General features: G+C 40.2%; 1 protein-coding gene across 11 annotated transcripts in view; it reads left to right on the top strand.

Annotated features, from left to right (window-relative positions):
* Positions 1–18357, top strand: part of IPCEF1 (interaction protein for cytohesin exchange factors 1) — a 177545-nt gene that overhangs the window by 76654 nt on the left and 82534 nt on the right. For 5 of the 11 annotated variants that reach the window (XM_024748041.1, XM_024748037.1, XM_024748042.1 and 2 more), the window contains one exon: positions 9450–9502. In XM_024748041.1, coding sequence (XP_024603809.1) covers positions 9479–9502 — 24 coding nt within the window. In that variant the 5' untranslated portion in view covers positions 9450–9478. Of the gene's footprint in view, positions 1–7844; positions 8072–8336; positions 8495–9449; positions 9503–18357 lie in introns of those variants that run through there. The other 6 variants (XM_024748045.1, XM_024748036.1, XM_024748035.1 and 3 more) reach the window with 4 other exon arrangements.

Here is an 18357-nt window from a genome sequence, read left to right as displayed (position 1 = left end):
CCTGAAGTTGGCTCTCCCACCTTAGAGGCACAGCGCTGACTCCTGGCTGCAGCACCAAGAGCCTTTCATCCACACGGCTCAGAATAAAAGGGAGAAAAAGTAGAAAGAAAAAATTAGTAGAAGTAGAAAGAAAGAAAGGGGGGGTGGAAGGAAGGAAAAAAGAAAGAAAGAAGATATAGTAAAATAAAATAAGATAAAATATAATAAAGTTATTAAAATAAAAAAATTGTTAAGAGAAAATAAAATAAAAAAAAACAAAACAACAACAACAAAAAACGGATGGATAGAACCCTAAACCAACGGTGGAAGCAAAGCTATGCAGACAAAATCTCACACAGAAGCATACCCATACACACTCACAAAAAGAGGAAAAGGGGAAAAAAATCATACATCTTGCTCTCAAAGTCCACCTCCTCAATTTGGGATGATTCGTTGTCTAAAGGAGGGAAGGAGGGAAAGAAAAAAGAAAGAAAGAAAAAAGATAAAATAAAATAAAAATAGTTATTAAAATAAAAAATAATTATTAAGAAAAAAAATTAAAAAAAACAAAAAACGGACAGATAGAACCCTAGGACAAATGGTGGAAGCAAAGCTATACAGACAAAATCTCACACAGAAGCATTCAGCTTTGGATTTGTCCCTGCCTCTGCGTGTAGGTCGCCGGAGGGCGTCTGTTCTTCGCTCAGACAGGACGAGGTTAAAGGAGCCGCTGATTCGCGGGCTTTGGCTCACTCAGGTTGGGGGGAGGGAGGGGCACAGAGTGCGGGGTGGGCCTGAGGCGGCAGAAGCCAGCATCACATTGCACCAGCCTGAGGTGTTAGCCGCGGCTCGCGCTCGTCTCTGGAGCTCCTTCAAGCAGCGCTCTTAATCCCCTCTCCTCGCGCGTCAGGAAACAAAGAGGGAAGAAAAAGTCTCTTGCCTCTTCGGCAGCTCCAGACTTTTCCCCGAACTCCCTCCCAGCTAGCCGTGGTGCACCGACCCCCTGCAGGCTGTGTTCACGCTGCCAACCCCAGTCCTCTCCTGGCGGTCCGACTGAAGCCCAAGCCTCAGCTCCAGGCCCCGCCCGCCCCGGCGGGTGAGCAGACAAGCCTCTCGGCCTGGTGAGTGCAGGTCGGCCCTGATCCTCTCTGCGGGAATCTCTCTGCTTTGCCCCCCGCACCCCTGTTGTTGTGTTCTCCTCTGCGGCTCCGAAGCTTCTTCCCCCCTCCGCCATCCGCAGTCTCCGCCCGCGAAGGGACTTACTAGTGTGTGGAAACCTTTCCTCCTTCACAGCTCCCTCCCACTGGTGCAGGTCCCGTCCCTATCCTTTTGTCTCTGTTTATTCTTTTTTCTTTTGCCCTACCCAGGTACGTGGGGGGTTTCTTGCCTTTTGGGAGGACTGAGGTCTTCTGCCAGCCTTCAGTAGGTGTTCTGTAGGAGTTGTTCCACGTGTAGATGTATTTCTGGTGTATCTGTGGGGAGGAAGGTGATCTCCGTGTCTTACTCTTCCGCCATCTTCCCAGAAGCCCAAGAGGTAAATATATTTTATTGAAAATGCATTGTTTAATGACATAGATGAAGCTTTCCTTCTAATTATGTAACATACCCATGAATATTATTTACTTCTAGAATGAGAGTTCAGAACCAATTTTAATCCTAGTATTGTTTTTTATGTATGCTGAGCACTTAAAACTATTTTTCACATAAATAAATAGATGGGAATGGAGCACTTTTTGGACTCCTTCCAAGGATATGCCAAATATTATGGTGATTTATCACAACAACTACTTTTTTTTTTTTTTTCGATACGCAGGCCTCTCACTGTTGTGGCCTCTCCTGTTGCGGAGCACAGGCTCCGGACACGCAGGCTCAGTGGCCATGGCTCATGGGCCCAGCCGCTCTGCGGCATGTGGGATCCTCCCAGACCAGGGTACGAACCCGTGTCCCCTGCATCGGCAGGTGGACTCTCAACCACTGTGCCACCAGGGAAACCCACAACAACTACTTTTAATGATTAAGAGACTTAAAGTAGATTTTTCTTCAATTTTGTTGAAAGCAAAGAACTTGATTTACAATGTTATTTGTTACCCTGTCGTTAGGCTCTTATATGTTTTTAATTCCTGGGAACTATACAAAAATTCTTTATCAAGACATATCAGATAACTACTACTTCTTCCTTTAACTCTTTTACTCATGGGCACCTTGCTCAAACTGACATTCTCAGAAAGTTTGGGAAAATGGAAAAATTATTACTTCTGAAGCGCTTTTGCCAGCATTATTATTATTTTTCATGAGTTACTTTTATGGTGTGCTTTATAACTATTTTTATCAAATCTTGGAGCTACATATTATTTATCATTGAATCATTTTGGCAAAATTTTAGATTTTATATATGTCAACTACCTCAGGGAACAAAGAACCAAAACTCCAAAATCATTAAGTAAACACTCCCATAGCCTTCACAAAGGTACATTCATTCCTAGGTCCCCTCACCTATGCTTCCTTGCACCAGTGATTGCATGTTATTTCTACCCTCTTGCTCTTTGATTTGGTAGGTTTGACATCAATTAACAGAGTTTCATTTCCATATTCTGCAGATTGGGAAGATTTCTCATGGGATATTCATGACAGTACTATTTCACTAAATGAAAAAATTTGTAATTCATAGGTTTTCTTTATGGAAACTCATCTATAGTTTAGTACTTTCATTTTTTGTATTTTTAATTCATTTGCTCAACAAATGTCTATTTAATCACCTGGTATACAATGACTGTGGATACAGCAGTAAACAGATAGAAAAGGTAAGACAGAGTGCCTGCCCTTAGACAAGTTATACTATAGTGGGAGGTCAGATGTTAAAGAACTAATTGCAAAATTAATAATTCTGTACAACTATGAGACCTTCTATAAGTAAAAGATAAGGTACTATGAGAGCAAACAAAAGGAGATTGATCTCTAATAAGGATCATGGAAAGCTTTCTTGACTAAATGATATTTGGTCTGAGTGTTGAAAGATTAGATGGTGTAAGTCATCTTGGCTGGTGACTGTTGAAGAGCATGCACAAAGGTTCTGAGATTGGTAGAAACATGTTTAAGGAATTTAAAACATATCTAGTGAGTCAGGGAGATGGAAAGAAAGAGACATGGGAATGATCCAAGTTGGGGTTGAAGAAGGAAGCAAAGGCCTGGTAGTACAAAGCCTTCCTTTCATAATTTTGGTTTTTATCTCAAGACTCAACAGCTGTTGTAGAAGTGTAAGGAAAGAGATGAATAGTTAGATGTGCATTGAAAAAACATGACTCTGGGCAAGAAGGAAAGCCAGGCCATCAGCTAGGATGTTCCTGCAGTGGTCCAAAAGTGGTCCAATTGCTAGGGTGGTAGCAATGGGTATAGACAGAATGGATGCATTTAAGAGATAGTCAAGTGGTAAAGAGGTACAATATGTACAAGGGAAATATTCCTCGAGTTCCAAAGAAGGCTTAATATCAGTGACTGAAGAAGTATATTGTCTACCTATCCCAATGCTTAGGAGAAGAATTAGAGGTGAATTTTTCCCTTTGTCTTCCATCATCTCCTGTCAATTCTGTGCTTGTTTTACTACTAGAAAACTGGCTGAGTGAAGGGGTTTAGGTTTCCACTGAAAAAATAAAGTTGCCTGAGGGTACAGTCTAAGCTGTGTGCCTTACTGGGCTAGAACATGGGGCATAAAGAAGACTGGGTCTTGGCCTCTGCCTTTTTGACATTGCCATTGTCAAACCAGGGAGACCTGTCCAGAGCATCATGGTACAATACGAAGGCCATTAGGAGTTAGTGGGAGACTTTGAGGGAGCCAGGATAATATTGTGGTGGTTAAGAGAGCAGGCTCTGGAGTCTGGGTTTGAATTTGGAAATACCTATTTACTAACTTCCTCCTCTAAATTGCCTTATCTAAGACATGGGACTAATAATAGTATATTATTCATAAAGTGGTTCTAACAATAGTATAGCATGATATATGAAATCATCAATTGGCCAGGTACATAGTAACTGCTTAATAAATGCAATCAATTTATGTTATTATAGAGGAGGGGCCAATTAGCCATCTGCATAGAGTCAGGAAAGGTTACACTGTGATCCCTTACAACTTATTTAAAGAGTATATATAATTGACCTTTAATAAATGCTTGCTTAGGGAATGAGTATGTTTTATGACAATAAAATAATTTATTGAGCATTTATTCTATGTTAAGCCCCATGTGAGCCTTATAAAGATATTTTCTCATTTAATTCTTATCTGATCCTAAGAAGAAAATACAATTCTTATCCACATTTCACAGATGGGAGTCCTGAGGTCTCAAAGCATCAGTTATTTGCCCATGATTACAGAGTAAACTATATTTAAGCTGGGATTTAAGTTCAGTCCAGACCAATTCCAAGCTTCGCTTTTAACTTCTACAAGTTCTGCAAGCTTCTTTGCCTAAAAGCGCTGCTGAATTAAAACTAGCTTTTACTTATTATGTATTTCCTCAGTTGATTGATACTAAAGATACATTAGTATACAGAATCAAAAAATATTCGTAGTATTTTACCTGAACAACTTCATTTTATAAATAAATACTTATTGTAGGAAAATAAATAGGTGTGGGAATAAAAAATAACTTATTATTATAACTCATAATTACTATACACATTTTGCTGTGGATTTCTTCAGACTTTTTTCCCCAATGCATTGATGTTTGAGTTGTATGTATGTAAACCCACATTTTTATAATAAAAATTGAATGAAGTTAAATAGGACGTATTTTACCCTACTTTTTCATTAAGAATATATTGAAAACTAAGTAGTACTAAGCATGGTTGATGGCACATAGTAAAGATTCAGCAAATGTCGGCAGCCATTGAGGTTGTCGCCACTGTCATCAACATCATCTTGCCCTCCAGTAAGGCTGTAATAATTTGACATCCCAACAACAAATTATTCTTTTCAACACACCTCCAGCAAACTTGGCTTCTGATAATTTTTTTGTGTATGCCAGTCTTGCAGAATGAAAATAGAATTAGGCTGTTTTACTCTGCACATATTTTATTACTAATGAGGTTAAACATTAGTCATTTTTATTTTTATGTTTTGAATTTTCCTTCACTTGCTATTTTATTAGTTCTCTATTTTATTTTTTTAATTTTTAGGTTTTTTTTCTTGAAGTATATTTGATTTACAATGTTGTGTTAGTTTCTGGTGTACAGAAAAGTGATACAGTTATACATATATATGTATATACACATATGTATATATAGTTTTTCAGATTCTTTTCCATTGTAGGTTATTATAAGGTATTGAATCTAGTTCCCTATGCTATACAGTAGGACCTTGTTGCTTATCTGTTTTATATGTAGTAGTGTGTATCTGTTAATACCAAGCTCAGTTTATGGTGGAGGATGTTCTGCCTATGTTCTCTTCTAGGAGTTTTAAGGTGTCCTGTCTTATATTTAAGTCTTGAAGTCATTTTGCGTTTATTTTTGTGTATGTTGTGAGGGAGTGTTCTAACTTCATTGATTTACATGCAGCTGTCCAGCTTTCCCAACAACACTTGCTGAAGAGACTGTCTTTTCTCCATTGTATATTCTTGCTTCCTTTGTCGAAGATTAATTGACCATAGGTGTGTGGGTTTATTTCTGGGCTCTCTTTTCTGTTTCATTGATCCATATGTCTGTTTTGTGCTAATACCATGCTATTTTGATTATGTAGTTTTGTAGTATTGTCTGAAGTCTGGGAGTGTCATGCCTCTAGCTTTTTTCTTTTTCCTCAGGATTGCTTTAGCAATTCTGGGTCTTTTGTGGTTCCATATAAATTTTAGGATTATTCATTCTAGTTCTGTGAAAAATGTCCTGGGTAATTTGATAGGGATTGCATTAAATCTGTAGATTGCTTTGGGTAATATGGTCATTTTAACAATATTAATTCTTCCAATCCAAGAGCATGGGGTATCTTTCCATTTCTTTGAATCATCTTCAATTTCCTTTATCAGTGTTTTGTAGTTCTCAGTGTATAAGTCTTTCACCTCCTTGGTCAAATTTATTCCTAGGTATTTTATTTTATTTTTTTTTTATTTTTTTATTTTTTTATGAAATATAAGACTGGTTTATTTATACAATATCAATTATTTCTGTAACTTTCATAAATTTGATTTCATGTTTTACTCACTTCCAAAATGTCATGAGTTTTACAACTCAATAAACAATGAAAATAATTTCCAATGCATTTATTGTTATAAATATAATTTTAAGAATTCATAAAATTTCATAAAATCATAAAAATATCATAAAATATTATGCAAGGAGTCCTTGTGAACCCACTCATAAAAGATGCTTTCTCAAACTAGCATGTTGTGTTAAATTTAAATAAATGGCAACCATTCAAATTTAAGAGATATAAAATCCAGTCCACATGAGTTCAATATATTAGAGATAGTTTTAAGGAAAATTACTTTCAATTCAGTATGATTTTAATCATGGTAAAACAGTAAAATCCTTCAAAAACCATTAAGCTACATCCATATTGAAATAGCTTTCCTCCTTTAATGACATTTTTAACACCTAATATACTTAATAGAGATTGGCATGCACCCTGATTGGTTGCCATATAAAATTCTTTTTTTTTTTTAAACATCTTTATTGGGGTATAATTGCTTTACAATGGTGTGTTAGTTTCTGCTTTATAACAAAGTGAATCAGCTATACATATACCTATATCCCCATATCTCATCCCTCTTGCGTCTCCCTCCCACCCTCCCTATCCCAGCCCTCTAGGTGGTCACAAAGCACTGAGCTGATCTTCCTGTGGCACGCTTTGTATTATCCCATAGGTCTTATGTTGATTTCATTTTTTTCATTTTTCTTTCTGTCTGCTATTCTGATTGAGTGATTTCCATTATTCTATCTTCCAGATCACTTCTTCTCTCTTCTGCATTATTTAGTTTGCTATTTGTTGCATTTAGCTCAGTTTTCATCTTGGCAATTGAATCGTCTAATTTTAATTGTCCTCTTTATAGTTTCTATTTCCTCATTACAGTGATCCACACTTCTATCCATAGTCTTTCTTAATTTCTTCAGGATTTTTATTACTTCCTTTTTGAACTTGGGGTCTAGTAAACTGGAGAGGTCTGTCTCATTGTTTGTTTTTTCTGGGGATTTCTTTTAAGTGGGAATGGTTTCTCCTTCATTTTACTTATATTTCTCTGACTCTATTAATTTAGGAGAAACAGTTATCTATCGTGGTCTTGAAGGGCTGTTTTTATTTGAGTCTAATATTTTTAGCGTCCTGTATGAGTCTAATATTTTTCGTGCTAGGGCTGTTTTCGGTATGGATGCCTGCCACATCTTTCCTCAGTGTGTGCTGGCCATTATCCCCTTGATAGAGGGTGTGATTGATGTTGTGGTGGCCAAAGCCTGCACTGGATGTTAGAGGGGTCTCCTCTTTGCTCCATGGTTGTCATAGCCCTGTCGGGGGTAGGGCCTGATCCCCACTTATTGGAATAGAAGCCCTCAGATCTGGTTCTAAGCTGTGGTGCACTCTCGCTGGGAAAGGAGCCACTGGGTATTCCCCCACAGGAGCCGTCCACTGAGACGTGTGCTCTGTGATGTTGCCTCTCACCCTTGTGCGTGCTTACAAAGTGCACTGTTGAAACTGCCCTTTGCCCCATCTCAGCAGAGGAAAAGCTGGCAGTCAGACTGCAAGTCTCTCAGGCGCTGTGCTCACAAATCTGCCAGTGGCGTAAATCCGTGGAAGTCACGCGCCCACCAGGAATCAGTTCAGATTTCAGCCCCACTTCTGTGTGTGGGCAACCTGCAGGTGTTTGTGTGTGCCCAGAGTTGGGGCTGCATCCTCTGTGAGCAGGCTGAGAATGAGTTTGCTGTGACAGGGCCACGCCCCTCCCTTTGCACTAGCAGTGACAGTAGGGCTCCTATTTGCCCTCACACACCGCCAGCTGTGACCTGGACCACTCCTGAGGCCCTTGGGGCTGTCTCTGCGTGGCCTAACTGAATCTTCTCCCTGGGTTTGTCTGCTGAAGCCCGAGTATCAGAGCCCAGCTGCCACCGGTGAGCACTCCAGCAGGTATGCGCTTCAGGCTGGGGCATGCCGTGAGGTGGCCAGGACCTTCTGTGCAGGTCTCTCTTTGTCCTGCCTTCTACAAGCTGGCTGCTGCCCTTACCTCTGAGCCCCTGAAGCTTCCTATCTGTCCTGGCTGATCTCCCAGCCGGTGAGGGCGGTTCCCATGGTGAGGGAACTTTTCACAGCTCCCTCCGGGGGTACAGATCCCGTCCTGCTTCCTTTTCTCCCCCTTTCATCCTACCCAGTCATGTGGTGGTCTTTTTGGCAGCTGTGGCTGTATGAGACCTTCAGCCAGCACTCAGTGGGTGTTCTGTGAGAACTGCTCCACATGTGATATAGTTTTGATGTATCTGTGGGAGGAGGTGAGCTCCACGTGCTTCTATTTCACCATCTTCATCTCCCAGTCTGCTTATTATTTTCTTATTGGTGAGTAAGGACTCTTTATGTTATGATTCTCATGTATTAAATGTATATTGCAGATATTTTCATCAGCTTGTGGTTTGATTTTCTATTTATATTTTAGTATATTTTTTAAACAAGTAATTGAAAAATTAAGTAATTAAATTGGTTGGTCTTTTTATTGTGGTTTTTCTCTTTGGCATTTTACAAATAAATGTTTTATTCATATTTATGTAATAGAAATATGGCATTTTTGACATAAAAAAGCGGTATACATCTTTCAGAACTTGGGAACCATGGTATAAGAAATAAAGTCACATGAGGTATGGATCTGCATTTATGGTGTCACTGGGAAGAACTGAAAAGCTCTTTGCTTTGGGGAGAGTTTCAGTGGCTTGTGGATGTTTACCAAGTTTCTCGCTTGTTAAAGTCTGAAGATATGAGATTTTTTTTCTTTTTGTTTTCATCTCCTTTTCTTGAAACCAGAGTGTCTTGTTTTTCAGGTAATCCACTACAAAGTGCAATACATCAAAAGGGGCTCATCTTTATATTAAAGTTGAGACTTCTGAGGCAGAGGGATTAGTTACATTTTTGAAATTGTTAAATTAATACAATCAGAATAATAGTAATGGATCAAATATTTCTCCATCTTACATTATGTTGTTCATCATGAAGATGAAAATATTTTCACTTTTCAAAGATATACTTTTATGTATTATACAATATTAAGTAGATAAAAAATAGATACATCTTGCTGTAGACTTGAAAAAAATACTGACAAATGTGCAGATGAAATTCTGGCTTATTTTATGAACTCAGTTTTAAACCGTTGGCTTATTCTGGATTAAAAGGTCATGTAATGAATCACTTTTATTGTGAAATTCATCAATCAAAATAGAAATGCCCTTCTTCCCGTCAAAGAGATATGCTTTTATGAACAATTTAATCCCACATTTAACTGAAAATCCTTCTTTTCTTCTAGTTTTTGTTTCTATCAATTTGACATCATACATGGCTACTGATGGCAGTGATCTTGTAAGTACCTTTTGGAATACTTCAGACTTGAAATATTAATTGTCAGTTTGATGAATGAGTAAAAAATTAGGTCGATTTTAAGTTTGGCTAGCTATTGTCCTCCATTTGGTTAGTCACAATGGAATTAAATGATCCTCTTGTTAGAGTCTGAGGGTTTCTTATGATCACCAAGCATTTGTTTAAGACTCCTAGCTATTTACTTTTTTTTTTTTTTTTTTTTGCGGTACGCGGGCCCCTCACTGTTGTGGCCTCTCCCGTTGCGGAGCACAGGCTCCGGACGCGCAGGCTCAGCGGCCATGGCTCACGGGCCCAGCCGCTCCGCGGCATGTGGGATCCTCCCGGACCCGGGCACGAACCCGCGTCGCCTGCATTGGCAGGCGGATTCCCAACCACTGTGCCACCAGGGAAGCCCTCACTGTGGTTTGGTCAAGGGCAAAAGCAAATGGATGTCAGAGATCTGTAAAGATAGAGTCAGGGAGACTCAGGTTCAGAATATCCAAAGTTTATGAAAAGTTTTAAAAAGAAAAAAATGCATGGGATTATAAGCATATGTGTCATGTGGAACAAAGATATGAAAAGAAAGAATTAGGACTGTTGGGTCCTTGAGAAAGGTAATGGAGGGTTTAATTATTACACTACTTTGCTTTTTCTGAAGCAAAAATGTAGTCTTCCAGCTGGAAGGAGTTCATCTTATATGTTTAAGAGAATGGAAATTAAGATAATAAGAGACCACCTAAGGACGTTAAATGAATAAGTTCGTTCATTCATTCATTGAGACATTCATTTAATGCTCACTGATTACCTCTCCTGAGTTTATCAAGTGTCAACCACTGTAATAGGTGGGAATTGGAGATTTAATTGTGACTTGAAACAAGTTAAAATCTCCACATCTTATAAAAAAAAGTACAGCCTTGGGTTTTGGAACAAAGATGGCAGATGTGATTAGCAAAGGACTAACATATCATTCTGTAGCCCCCAATCTATAGCTATTACTGCTGTAATAGGTAACCTGCTTCCCCTTGGTCCTGGGCACAAGTGGATTCTGTTCTTCTTGGTGGGAACTCTGGCTCTTTATGGGTCTTTCTCATTTCATGAGCCATTCTCCACTCCTAGACGCAATCAGCTCAGCTCTCCTTGTGTGTCTATTTACCTGTTATTTTTATCTCACAGTCATCAGCATCTGGGCAGTACTGCTTAATGTCCCTCTTAAGCATTTCTTCCAGCTGCTTTTCAGTGGTTACCCTACTTTATCTTTCCATTCAGAAAATTAGTTCAATTTTCTGCTGTCATTTGTTCTCTAAATAAAATGTAGCACAGGAGACCTATTTTTATGCTAGGTAGTTTCGGTAGGCGTGACACATTTGGCCTAATCGCATCCCAAATTACACCTCATTTCCACTAAACTGACATGTATTGAGCTACATGTGCTGAGCTCTCTGCTTGGTGCTGGGGTACGAGGAGGAGAAGCCGACCACCTGGTCGGGGCAGGGTGATATGGTGAAGTGGTGCCAATAAAGCTGTTCAAGAAAGTAGATTCTAAGCATCTGAAATCTCATTATAGTATATTATAGTATAGCATAGTTAAAAAGCATTACTCTTTTTTTGTTAAGCTGAGTTGCTGTTATCTGCTGGTATTCTTTTCTTTCCTCCGGTTTTCTCTCCTCTGAAGGGAAAGAGCAGAATTTTCAAAGCTAAAGCTTCACACAGAATCAAAAAGTATTAACTCACCAAGTTCTGTCTGTCTTCCCTCCTAAATATTTCTCCGTCTTCGCAGATGCAACGCTTGCCCTTCCTTCTGTTCACTGGGCTCTTTGCCTCTCTCTGCACCTGCTCTCAACTACCCCACCCCCGACTACTATCTGCCGCCTCACAACAGCCAGGGTGGATTTTCCTAACTGCAGATGTGATTTTGCCACCCCCCTGCTTCTATCTGTTCAGTGGCTTCCCTTGGCTCTCAGATGAACTTCATACTTTCAAACATAACTTACATGACGTGGCTTGGCCACTCTGAATGTGGTGACCACGTCCAAAACCTACCTGCACTCGGTGGTCAATGCCTCCTGGCTTGTACCTGCATCTCTGTGTCACATCCTCTTAGGCGCAGGTCTTTATCTGGAGGGCCTGCCCTGACTCCCCAGTTCTAGGTAAGCACTGAAATGGTGTGCAGACCTCATTATCCTTGTTCAGCTCTCTTTCGTCTGGGTTTCACTGGAAGCTGTGTTAGAACTTGCTTGCCATTGAATCTCTGGTCCTTGGCACTTAGTCGTTGTGCAGTAAGTGGTGGTAATCACCTATAGGATCCGGGTCACCTGTAGCTTTTTGGGAAATTTTTAACATAAATGATTAAATTTGGTACAATCGCTAAACATCCATTTGTGTAATTCTTGATGTTTATCAGGCTTTCCGTACATTATACTGCGGTGATTAAGCATTATACACCAAATCAGTATGGCTTAGTTTTCTTTTATGATTAGTTTCTTTTTACATCTTTATTGGAGTATAATTGCTTTACAATGGTGTGTTAGTTTCTACTTTATAACAAAATGAATCAGTTATACATATACATATGTCTCCATATCCCTTCCCTCTTGCGTCTCCCTCCCTCCCACCCTCCCTATCCCCCCCCTCTAGGTGGTCACAAAGCACCGAGCTGATCTCCCTGTGCTATGCGGCTGCTTCCCACTAGCTATCTCTTTTACATTTGGTAGTGTATATATGTCCATGCCACTCTCTCACTTTGTCCCAGCTTACCCTTCCCCCTCCCCATATCCTCAAGTCCATTCTCTAGTAGGTCTGAGTCTTTATTCCTGTCTTACCCCTAGGTTCTTCATGACATGTTTTTTTCTTCAATTCCATATATATGTGTTAGCATACGGTATTTGTCTTTCTCTTTCTGACTTACTTCACTCTGTATGACAGACTCTAGGTCCATCCACCTCCTTACAAATAGCTCAGTTTCGTTTCTTTTTATGGCTGTATATATTGTATGTATTGTATATAAGTGCCACGTCTTCTTTATCCATTCATCCGATGAGGGACACTTAGGTTGCTTCCATGTCCTGGCTATTGTAAATAGAGCTGCAGTGAACATTGTGGTACGTGACTCTTTTTGAATTATGGTTTTCTCAGGGTATATGCACAGTAGTGGGATTGCTGGGTCATATGGTTATGATTAGTTTCTTATTAAAATAAATAGATAGGTAAATAAATAATAACGACCAGCATGTGAATCTTAAGGCTTGGTTAAGAAACTTCTCTGGTCTCAGATTTTAGTAACAGCATTCTACCTAGAGAAGGAAAACAGCCTTAATTTAATGATGACAACGCTCAGAGGGAATGTACACATCATCTCTTTTACCATTGTACATAATTCTTTTACCTAAAGCTTTCAGGGATTACTTTCAGGGATTGCTCTAGTGGGGAAGAAATGTCAGAATCATCTTAGATCAAAACTTTATGACAGTGTTTTCCCGAAAATTGTTTAAAATAAATTTCCTTCAGTAAATATTGCCTGGAAAAAATGTCAAGTGAAAACTTCTTCCTGAAACGAAAGTCTCTGCATGTAAATCATGGTTACATTGCTCAGTTTTCTGCTGATTAGGACAAGCTCACTGAATGTGAATGGACATTTGCTTCTGGCCCTGTGGTCACTGGGTTATCTGCTGTTGCCTGGACTGTCATCTGTGTGGTGATCTAACAGCAGACTGGGCCCCGATGCGTTTGCTTCACAAGAGAGAGCTCTCCATTCGTTGTTCATAGAACATGTATTGCCTGGTCTTTATGTGTACTGTGTGCTGTGAGCAGCCCAGATATGATTCCAGCCCCCATGGGAACCTGCTCTGCCCCCCACTCCATCCCTGTGCTCATGGTGTGTGTCTCAGGGATGTGGTGATATTCAGGGGTGAAGTGAGGAATCTATTTTCCACCTTTTTGATCAACTAGAAAGAGCTGAAATGTTGGCAGCTTGTTTTTTTAGGCTCCATCAACAGAACTCTATGTTGAATTGGCTGTGCCAATGCTGCCTTGGACACAGGAGACTGTTTTGCATATTTTCTGTCCCAAGTAGGACTTCGAGTGGAGAAGTGCATGACAGCTATCTGGGGAACAGATGACTGGGTGAGGGCTTGTTAGCTACCACTGGAAAACTTGTGTCCCTCCTCCCAGCGCCTCTCCTCCACCCCATGCCTTCCTATTTCTTGGGTTCCTGATTCTTAGTATTTGGTGGATATGGTTAAAACAGGATGCTGGAGAGCTACTGTGTTTTTTGAGGAAATAGTATTTTACCTTCAAGGAAACGCCAAGGGTCATCTCTCCAGGTGGGTTCAAACTTAGTGTCAGCTGATCCCAGGGGCTTTTCTCTATGTATGTGCCTCTCTGGGGGAATAAAGACGTTGGAGCAACTTTTATGTTGCTTTTCTCTGCTGATGTTAGCAGAGGTATTTTTCAGCTCTGAGTAGTCAAACAGTAGAGATGGCTTTCCAGATATTTGTTAAATCTCCACTTGTACCAGGCACTATTATTAAGGCATTATAGGAAGTAAAATTTAATACAAGACCCAGTTAATCTTTTGGTAAATATTTATTGAATGCTTCCTATGTGTCAGGCATCACTCTAGGTGCTAGATTTTGAAGTCATGACGTGTTCAAGAATCTCAATTCTATCTTGAATGCTTGGCCAATCATTGACTCTAAGCAAAGTCATCATTCAACTACAGAGCTGATAAAAGAGATTTGATAAAAAGCAACATTAACAGGGGAAGTGATTGAGTAGCTGTGTGGGATAGAGGGTTGGACCATTAGATGGACTGTGTTACTACCATGTATGTACCACTCAGATATATAAACAGATAGATTATAATATCCATTTAAGAGGCATCAGCAATGCATTGTGGAATATAAAAGACAGAAGAAGTAGTAACACTGAGTTAAACAATAGGCGTAGGAGTCTGACTGGCCTGGGTCCTAGTCTTGGCTCTGCTACTAGCTATGTGTGATCTGAGGGGAAGTTCCTTTCGTGAAAAGGAAGGTAAAAATAGTACCTACCATGAAGATCTTTGGGAAATAATATAAATCAATTGTTACAGTGACTACAAATAAATAACACTGGGTGAATGTAAGATTTTTATAAGAGCTCATGCCTTCTAAAGTCAGAAAGGGCTTTATGGTGGAGGTGGCATTTGACCTCGATCTGAAAGGATGAGTAAGCATTAAGCAGATGAAAAAATGGGGGAAGAGAATAAAGCATTCAGAAGTATGGAGTTGTTAAAGTGTCTGACATTTCTCTAGGATAGAAAAAAGTCTAAGGTGCCAGGAGCGGAATTGGACAGATGTCTTGGTGGGATATTGAAGCTACTGTGGGAAAGGACTTGCTTGTCACTTAAACTGTGATTTCAAGATGGAATCTCATACATGAAATGACTGGCTTCCATTCAATAATGGTTCTGCAGGTTCACATGTAGACACTCCACTCTGCTGTAAATACAGAGCAATGATAGACAAAGAGAAACATAGAAAACAGGGAAAGCACAGTTAGGCTCAAAAACACAGTAATCATCTCTATGGATCAGAAATAAAAAGTGGCAACATGACTGAAGCTATGGCCTGCTGGGCACCTACCTCATCTGGAGGCAGGAAGCAGTTTGCCTCCTGGTCCAGGTTAGGGAGGTGGGAAAACGCTCTGCTAAATATGAGGGAGCTATGGTCACTTCTTTTTTAAATTTTTATTTATTTATTTATTTTTGGCTGTGTTGGGTCTTGGTTGCTGCACACGGCCTTTAGTTGCGGTGAGCAGGGGCTACTCTTCCTTGCAGTGCACGGGCTTCTCATTGAGGTGGCTTCTCTTGTTGTGGAGCATGGGCTCTAGGAGCATGGGCTTCAGTAGTTGTGGCTTGCAGGCTCTAGAGCGCAGGCTCAGTAGTTGTGGCGCACGGGCTTAGTTGCTTCGCGGCATGTGGGATCTTCCCTGATCAGGGCTGGAACCTGTGTCCCCTGAACTGGCAGGCGGATTATTAACTGCTGTGCCACCAGGGAAGCCCCTACGTTCACTTCTCAATGACAATGGTAAACGGCGGCTCCCCCACTTGTGAAAGGGGCTAAAGATGAAAAGAGAAAACAGTTGTTGAAGCACTGCCTGGGGTTACACAATTCCACAAGCTACCTGAGGGCCTAAGAAGGGAGGAATAGGGACACGTATCAAAATCAGGAGCTAAACCTAGTCACCAGCCAGACCAGCAACTGGATAGGCCGGAGTTCCCATGACGGCGTCAGGACCTGATTGTAGGACCAATTCCACATCAGGTGGAGGCAACGTCCAAATGGATAAGGAGGGAGGTGCGGCCGTAATGGGGGAAAGGGGAGCAGAGAGGGAGGGAGAGACTGAGAGAGAGAGGGAGGGGGAGAGAACATAAGGCCCTTCCACTCACAATTCTGCAAACTTAAAAGTCCAAAACAGATTTGAGAAATGCTAAGAAAGATAGACTCTCAAATACAAAATTCAAGTATAACTTTATTTTACATAAAAACAACATTTTAAAGCCTGACAAAAAATTTTAAGTATGAAGCTCAAAGAATCTTTTGTACAAGTTTGAAAGAAAAGCAGGCACAAATGAAAAAGTATAAAATGCAAGTGGGCTTTGAAAAAACTGAAGTATTGGAAAAGAAACCATATGTTTGAAATAGAAAGCTCAGTAAATGGCATACATTCCACGTTGGATACTTTCTAAAAGAGTGTTAGTAAATTGAAAAATTTATGCAGGACACGTATGGCACAGGGAGATAAACAGATTAAAAATTAAGACAGAAAATTAAGAGCAGAAAATAATGGAATAGTTAAAAAAAAAAAGAAACAGGTAGAAAGATTGCTGAAATTTTGAAAGAAAAGACCAAAACATATTCCAGGTTGTAGAGAACTAAAGGTTTTATATATTGCAGGAGGGATTATAAGTAGGACACTTTGAAAGCAATTTGGGGATACCTGCAATATTAAAGATGCACGTATCCTATGACCACGAAGTCCACTCTCAGATAAATACTCTAGCCCAGAGGAACACGTGTCGAGGTGCACAGTGCAGTTTTACAAAGTTGTTAATTGCAACAGTGTTGTGATAGTGAATTAAATGTGGGTCAATAAGTGAATGGATAAATAAATTGTGTCATTTTCATTCACTACAGTGCTATATTAGAATTAGAGCTACTTGTCTCAACATGGAAAAAAATCTCAAAAACACAATACTAAAAATTAAGTATCTCCATTAATGCTATTATTTATAGTATTGTGAATGTTGCTTATAAATACTAAAATTGCATTGGAATGATAAAAAATCACATTCAGCTTAGTGTAACCTGGGGTGAATGAGAGGGAAATGGAAAAGGGAAGTTGTACATAGGGAGACATGAGTGTATTTAGATTTGATTACCTTAAAAGTAAAATCAAAGAGTAAGAAAGAAAGGAAGGAAGGAAGAGATGTGTGCTCAATGAGTTAGAATATGATAGAGTTGAGACTCTTGATACCATGTTGTTAAATTGCTTTTCAATTTCCACACTCCACTATCAGTGAGTAAGTGTGTATCTGGAATTTACCGCAGGAGAGATTATAAGCACAGGAGTGTGGTTTTGAAAAAACACGTGACGATCTCTCTTTTGGCCCTAGGCCCTCCTGTTACTATCATGTCTCCTCTTTTCAATCAAGGTTCTGGTGAGACTAGTCTTCAGTGCTGTGTTGACTTCTTTAATTCCCATTCCTCCCCAACCCACTGGAATTTGTTTCCCAGCCAACACAACAATGAAACTGTTTTGCCAAGGTCTCCAGTAACTTTTTCTTTCTCTTTGACACTGGTAGTATTTAATGGTTTGGGCTCACCTTTCGCTTCAATCTCTCCCTCACTTCCATGGCAGCTCCTCTCCTGGTTTTCTTTTGTCCTGTGCTGTTCTGCTCAGTCTCCTAGACCTTTCCTGCTGCTTCCGTGTAAACATACTGGTCTTCCTTCGGATTCTGACTTCAACCCTTTGACATTCTGCACATCTGGGTTATCTTATCCAAACTGAAGACTTCCCTCTCTGTACCCTGATGATTCCTAATTTTATGTCTTTATTCCAGATTTCCTCCAAATCCTTAAACCCTTAAGTACTATATATACTGACTGTTTCCATCAGATGCCTCTTATGTACATCAAACTCAATATGTTTATTACTGAATATATTTTAATTCAGTATATATGACTGTGTCCTCTATATTGATGTCATTTATCCCATTGCTTAAGCTAGAAACTCTTTCCCTGGCACATTGCTCTCCCTCACTTTCCATGTTCTAAATTCCTCCTCCTCTTCCCCCGCAGCTCCCTGTCCGTCCTTCTTTTTCTCCTCTCTCTTTCTTTCACTGTTGCGGCCTCTCCCGTTGCGGAGCACAGGCTCCGGACGCGCAGGCTCAGCGGCCACGGCTCACGGGCCCAGCCGCTCCGCGGCATGTGGGATCCTCCCGGACCGGGGCACGAACCCGTGTCCCCTGCATCGGCAGGCGGACTCTCAACCACTGCGCCACCAGGGAAGCCCCGTAGTCCTTCTTTTATAATATTTCTCGAATTTCTCTTCTGTGTAGAAAGTGCCATTGCTTCCAGCTTCCCCTCAGACTCTAGTCCTTGCTTCTCTGTCCTCCGTTATACAGCATCAACAACCAAAGCAAATACCTTAAAGGCTACTACTTTGTGAATTTTACTCTTGAAACAAATATTTGCATTTTACCATTTACTCTTGTGACTTTGGGCACAACACTGAACCTCTGACCTCTGTTTGCTTCAATTTCCTCATCTGTAAAATGTGCATTATAATAGCACCTAAGCCATAAATGTGAGAATTCAATC

The sequence above is a fragment of the Neophocaena asiaeorientalis genome, unplaced genomic scaffold, assembly GCF_003031525.2.
Source record: "Neophocaena asiaeorientalis asiaeorientalis breed wild unplaced genomic scaffold, Neophocaena_asiaeorientalis_V1.1 scaffold123, whole genome shotgun sequence".
In the NCBI taxonomy this organism is placed as follows: domain Eukaryota; kingdom Metazoa; phylum Chordata; class Mammalia; order Artiodactyla; family Phocoenidae; genus Neophocaena; species Neophocaena asiaeorientalis.
This window is presented reverse-complemented; position numbering and strand designations above follow the sequence as displayed.